General features: G+C 37.7%; 1 protein-coding gene across 1 annotated transcript; it reads right to left on the reverse strand.

Annotated features, from left to right (window-relative positions):
* Positions 1 to 2,709: 2,709 nt before the first annotated feature.
* NPVF (neuropeptide VF precursor) lies at positions 2,710 to 6,350 on the reverse strand. Its single transcript, XM_053953658.1, has 3 exons — positions 6,198 to 6,350; positions 4,030 to 4,402; positions 2,710 to 3,155 (listed from the first exon to the last, which is right to left on the reverse strand). The coding sequence occupies exons 1-3, from the start codon at positions 6,330 to 6,332 to the stop codon at positions 3,148 to 3,150; spliced, it is 516 nt and encodes a 171-aa protein (XP_053809633.1). The 5' UTR covers positions 6,333 to 6,350; the 3' UTR covers positions 2,710 to 3,147.
* Between the last annotated feature and the right edge of the window lie 302 nt (positions 6,351 to 6,652).

Genomic DNA, 6,652 nt, shown 5'->3' on the forward strand with positions numbered 1-6,652 from the left:
AGCATTTAATAAGTTTTGGGTTTAGAAATCTGTCATAACTATATCCTTTTTTTCCAGTATTTCAAGTACAATGGTAGCCCACAGAGGTATCTGAGTTTTCTGAAAACCAATCTAGAATATTTCTTCTACCAGTTAATTCTAGGGATCTAAGTGGGTAATTTTTATGACAACTCTAAGAGAAACCCATTTTTTGTTGGTTTTCACTAAAAGTTTAATTGGATACAGTTCTGAGTAAAGCCATAGGACTGACCTTCTGGCTAATCACTGCATAGGATACATTATGCACAGATATGAAGAGATGAAAATTGTATTTTGCCCTATCCATTTTTCATGAGATAAAATACACATAAAGATACTGTAAGCCTCTCTTTTCTTTCCTACTGGCACAAATTTTTCTCATCCAGACTCTGTGCTAAAAGATCTGAGTGGCACTAGCTGAGGTCGTTCTACATTATATCATCAGGAGAGCAGCACAAATGCAAATCAGACATCCATGGCTGTCAATGTATCTGTGCCAGATGTACTTTTGTGGGTGGCACTAATGAAAGCATTTCCAATTCCTGCTAACAGGTGCTCTTTAACTCGGGGAAATTTTTAAAATGTCTTGCTTAAAGTTTGGAAATTTCTAGTGGTCTGTTGTTACTAAGGATAACCCAGGGTTCATACTTTAAAGCAAATGCAAAAGGCAGTTGCAAAAGAAATTGAAAGGAATCTAAGACTGACAGATTTCAAACACAATTCCCATGTCTGGCTCCTTCTGAGGGTAAATCAAAATGTCACTTTACACTCCAGTAAATCTGTCTAAATGGTATATTGAAATCAACCCCATGATGAGCCTTTGGACTTATAAATTAATCAGTACATTGTCAGCTGTCTTCTCTATAAGCTTAAGTCAGGACCTAAAATAAGCCTGGCTTTTTTTTGCATGGAGACTTTAATAATAGGCATAAATATTACTTGTATGGCAAGGAAGGCTGGGAGCTCCTGAACCCTACAAGAATTCATGCCAGGAAGTCTCAATAGTCTGTCAATTGATTTACTTGTGTCCTTTCCTTGCTTTTTCCCAATTCATGAATAATATCTGTATGTGGATAATAAATAATCCAGTGAGTGATAGCTAGAGCAATGTATGCTGCCTGTTGTGCCCCTTCTCCTCCTGTTGCACTATCCAGTGATTGTTTTCTTGGCTCATGTGCTCTCAAGCCAAACAGAAATTTTGCACAGCATAGCATAATTCCTACTTTATGTACTTTTCAGCTAGCAGTTCCTCTGCTAAGGGAAAATAAATCAATAGCCACCTCCTGTATCCATCTATGAAGCTTGCCATAAGAGGACAACTTAATTGTACCTGCTGCTGGGCCAGTGTTTGGGCTTCTGCTTTCCTCCCACAGCAGCTATCATTAATGCCAATAGATGTGTACCCTTTCCCTGTTGCTAGGTGATATGTGCCTTAAAAAGGCAGCTTCTATTGCTGCTCAGGGATTCTCACAAAGCTTGTTTCCTTTTGGTTAATATGATGTGCAGTGAAGTTTGCAAGACCAGAAACAGCTCAAAGTTCAGGGCATTTCCTTCTGCTGTCCATTTGACTGTAAATCACTTAAAGCTCCTGGTTTTCCTGACTGAGGAATAAATGACACCTGTTCTGGTGACAGGCAATTGCAAGACTTCTACTTCATAGCCTGGATCTTTGACTTTCCCCACACACAATTTGTTGACCAGTGTCCTTCAGTATGGACTTGGCTGTTGTACCCAAGTGTTATACTGCAAAACAGGTCTTTCAACAGCACTTGTTAGGTAAAGTGTTTTCTGAGGCTCAGAGAAAAATCTAAAGATTGGTTTGGGACTCTTATATTCAGAAAATGTAACCTCACTGGTTTTTATCTGTTTAGAATTTCCTATCTCTTTGCTATTTCAGGTATAAATGAGTAGAGAGAGTAGATATTCTCAGGACTATAGTCTAATTCCTTTGGATTGAATTAGATTCACCAGGCACAGGTTGAATTGTGTCGTGTTTCCTGTAGCCTCATAAACTTTGTGGACAGAGGCAACTCAGCCTCTGTCCCATCTATGAATTGATCTGATCAATTTGATAGGGTTTTTTTCCAGGTTCTTGTAAAGATATGTGGAATGTAAGGACATCTGTTATTGGTTTTTCAGCATGAAGACTAAGACAAGAGACAGGAGAAGTAATAAACTCTCAGATACCCAAACCTTGAGGAAGAGGAGGCAACAGGACAGTAGCAAAGAGCAGAATTCTCAGACCACTTCTTGATGAGACTCGAAGAGAGCCACTCAATGCCTTGAGGGGGTTCAGCCAGACACTGAATGGGCACTGTGCATGGACACTGTGAACATGGGTGTGTATGATCTGATAGCAGCCCTCAAGCCAGGCTAGCTGGACAGTAGAGTGTGTCTGATTGCCAGCAGCGGAGGAGTCAAAGGGACCTGGAGGTCTGAGGGCTAGGAACTGGACACATTGTCTGGTTCCAAGCTACTGAACAGACTGAGCAGCAAAGGGCTGCTGATGAAGGCACCCATTTGTGTGTGTGATTCTAAATGTCAATTTAAAGCTGGACTAGCTGTGAGCAGAAGAGGTGTAGGAGCCAGCTGCCAGAGAGACAACTTGCCTTTCAGATGTATATCTAAGATGACCCATAAAAAACAGGAAAAGCATTTTCTCAACACTTGATTTTATTTAGCTGCTCATGACATAAAGGCTATCAGCAGTTTTGATCCTGCTTCTCATTGTTATTATTCACATCACAGGCTTCTTTTTATTTGAACCATGCATCTTTATTAATTTTATGCTTCTTTTAATTCTGCTTAAAATGCTGTAAATTATACAGCCATTGTTCTGAAATTCAGTTTTACAACAAATAGGACATAAGTAGCGCAGAAATAAATAGAATTTATGCTACACTGCCACTGAAGTAAACTACTACAACAATCACTACAGTTATCATTGCCTTATATGTCAAGGGTTTATACAGAAAAAAATGCATTATGCATACATGAAGGCAGGTTTGCATTTCAATTTGCACGTTTCCTTTTCATGACCTTTAGTTTTGAAAACACATTGCAGCTTTTCCAACTCTGTCAAATTCTGTCTTCATAATTTCACTCCAGTATTAACGTAACTGTTAGAATTCACATCCCTAAAAATACCAGACAAATAAAACAAAAGCTGTTATAATTAGGTGAGACAGTGAGAAAAGAATGAAAGGAATCAAATTAAATGAGAGAGATCCTTGGCCTCTAATATATCCATTATCTTTTCTGGCCTGAACTTCTACTTTATGTATGTGTCAGATGGAGGTCAGGGGTAGCCAACTGAAACTTGGTTACAAGACAAATGGGCAGTTTCAGTAAGGCAGCAGTTATGATAAGAAGAACTGTTGTTGAAGGGCTGGTTTAAATTTTTCTTAGTAATAGCAGGAAATAGTTTTTCTATCCTGAAAAAAATTCTGAGATGTCATAAAAATTCTTCTGTGATAACATGGAATGAAAAATCAAAATCTCAAACGTTGTCTCAGTAAGAAAATATGAAAAAATAGGATTGGATGAGAAAAAAAAAAATTCCAGAATGCTGCTGTTCGGCTTGGAATTTTGTCTTTTTTTAACTCTAATTTGCATAAATTTAGAAAATGGAGGAGTAATTTTTAGGTAAGTTTGTAATCTTATAGTGCTGAAATTGGATATTTTAATGATTCTGAACCTTCTTCACCAAAGCTGTGACTTTTCAAAATGAAACCTGGTCTAAAAAAGCATCAAATCTAATCCTGTCATATGAACATTTTCAGATTTGGCTATTTGGCACCTTCTCATTAAAAAAGGTTTTATAAAAAGATTTTCTACTACTTTTGATGAGGCTTTTTGATTTGATGAGCTGCAATCTTTCTTTTGGCAAATTGAAGTCATATTGGAATGCTTAGGAATATTCCTAGAGGGATTCTAGCTGTATTTAATCATTGCTAACCTACGATTTAATATGCATTTTCATATGTGCCTTGAGCACTTGTGTAGCATTACCTGGTTCGAATTCCTGAACGTCTCGAGGCAGATTGACAGCCAGTGACTTCCCAAATCTCTGTGGCAAATTTAGAAGTGATTGACTGGAACCTTTAAAAAGTGGAGATCTCTCAAGCCTGTGTGATACCTTTGGAGCATGATTAGGTATGTTCTCTCCAAAAGCTCTTCCAAATCTCAGGGGCAAATTAGAAAATGGTTTAATGCTTCTTTCTTCTGGATAATTTCTTCCAAATCTAAGAGGTAAATTCACAACTGAATTTGGCATCTTGCTTGCTGTAAAAGGGTTCATTTTAATGATATCTTTTGATCTCCAGTCTTCCATTTCTTCAAAATTGAGACTTCTCTGCTTTTCTTCCAAAATATTATCTTTAATCTAATGAAAAATAATTTAAAAAAGGATATGATCATTTTATAGGGCATTACTCCAGCTACCAATGACACAAAGTATTCAATTTCATACCTCCTTAGAAAGCTGCTGGGTAATGCTCTGATTTTTTTGAATATGTAATGTTTTTTAGATCTATTTGCTAAACTCCATTGTAAAGTGAGCTCCTTCTATGGATTACTTCATATGCCGACGTTGTCCTGCTTTCCTTTTCAGAGCTCTGACCACAAGGGCATATTTCCATATCAGTATCAGCAAATGGTTCAGCTCAAATGGTGTCAGTTGGAAATATTTCTGGGCACAGGTGTCAGTACCTGTGCAGTCAGTTAAGATAGGACAGCAGTTGCTGTCAGGTCCACATTTGCTAGTATCACCACCTGAAGTTCTCTGGAGTGGAAGATGCTGAACATATTTTGTGACTTCACACAGACCCTGACTCTTACTCATCTGCTCTGGATGAAGAGGAGGATGGACCAAGCTACCTGAAGGTATAGCTCATTTCTTCCTCAGCATTGGGGGGATGCTTTGGACCCAATGTCCATCCAGGCTATCAGGCAGGAAATGAATGGAAAGCTTTTGGGTCAAGTTCACATCATACTTGTTCTGGCCTTGCAGCATAGAGGCTGCCCTGAGTTTTAAATGGCTTTGGTCCTCCACCAGCCTGGGCTCCTAATCTTTGTGCAACCAGCACAAAACACACTTTCTATATCTATGCTGTCATACACAGAAGAATTGAGCCTAGTATATTACCTGTCTCACGAGGTAAAGGGCAGCTATTGCCTGAAAAATAGCTTTATCAGTATGAACCTTCTTATAGAGCAGTGTTCTTCCCTGGGCATATAGAAAGCAATTTACTTTTGTGACAAAAATAAGCTTCCAGGACTTAACAGCAAATATGTACAAATATGGATTTAAATTTCAGTTAAAAACACAAATGCTACTAATAGTAATTTCACTTCCTTATCCCTATTTGTCTTCCCTGTGAGCTTCTCCAGTTACTGGCAGAGAACAGGAATGAGCCATTCTAGTTCATGCTTCACGATTTAAACTTTAAATAAACTATCCCTCTGATTGCACCTGCACACTGCTTCTGGAAGTATATAAAAGCTAGTCAGCTAAAGTCCAGAGGATTTGACTAGCATAATTCAAATTGGATTTTGTTTTGAAGGATGTTTATTATACTGATGATGATAAGTCAAAAAGAGAGTTTGGCTCCCATTTCCGAGGAAGTATTTGCAGGGAAGACATGAAAAATAATAGAGATGAAGTGTGCAAATTTCATTTGGCACCTATTGAGACATAACAAATGCGCAACCCTGCAAAGAAATTTTTATAGGCAATTTCCAGAGTAAAATTTTAAGACCATTAAGCATATTAGATTTAAAATGTTCTCTGTTTATCATTATTCTTTGAGTATTACAAGCATTTCTTTATTAATTTTGGATTAATAATCTATCTGTTATGTGCATAAAAGACCTGACAGGAATGTTAATTGAGGACTCACTGTGTAATAAGAAACATTTCAGAAAAAGTCGCAGCCTAATCACAAAGCTGTACTGCAAGAAAATTGAAGCATGAGTTGATTTATACAGTATGTGTGTCTGAGCAAAGGAATTTCTTGAAAATTCTTTTGACATCTTCTGACAAGCTGTTTTCATACTGCTAGTGCTGCAATGCTGAATGCTGTGGAATGAGTTTGGGACGGCCTGTACCAAAACATCCAGTGTGCTCAGGATCTGACCCCCAGTCCCCCCAAACAATGTCATAGTAATACAGGTCTTACCTCATAATATTTATCATCATTGTCTTCTCTGCTCTGCAGCCTGGACTTCATTGGTTCATTTAGGCACATGCTGTTTGATGTGAGAAAGACCACTGTAGCTAAAGCAAACAGAATATTGGTTGAAATGACTTTCATTTTTCTCAAGTTAAGCTTACTTAGAGAGCTCAGAATCTGTACAGAAAATAAAACTGCCATCTTTTTATATAATCAGAAAACAAAACAATTTTTTTTCACCATGACATCAGTCTCTAAAGCTCCAATTCCCAGTATTAATTAAGGAAGTAATTTGAATATATTGGAAGAATGTTGGGAATTTCTTTTGTGAAGCTTCTTAGACAACATAACTCCTTGTTAGGGACAGGCTGACTTTACAAATATTTTCTTCTGGTGAAGTATGTGTTAATTAGCTAATTTTGAGAGCCGCAACAGTAGGGATATACAATAGCCATCATGCT

This window comes from Vidua chalybeata, chromosome 1, assembly GCF_026979565.1.
Source record: "Vidua chalybeata isolate OUT-0048 chromosome 1, bVidCha1 merged haplotype, whole genome shotgun sequence".
Classification (NCBI taxonomy): domain Eukaryota; kingdom Metazoa; phylum Chordata; class Aves; order Passeriformes; family Viduidae; genus Vidua; species Vidua chalybeata.

Excerpts from the sequence above, each read along its gene's own strand:
- NPVF (XM_053953658.1), bottom strand. The coding sequence starts at position 6,332 with ATGAAAGTCATTTCAACCAATATTCTGTTTGCTTTAGCTACAGTGGTC. Across the intron at positions 4,403-6,197 it reads ATGATGATAAATATTATGAG|ATTAAAGATAATATTTTGGA; the intron begins GTAAGACCTGTA and ends ATTTTTCATTAG.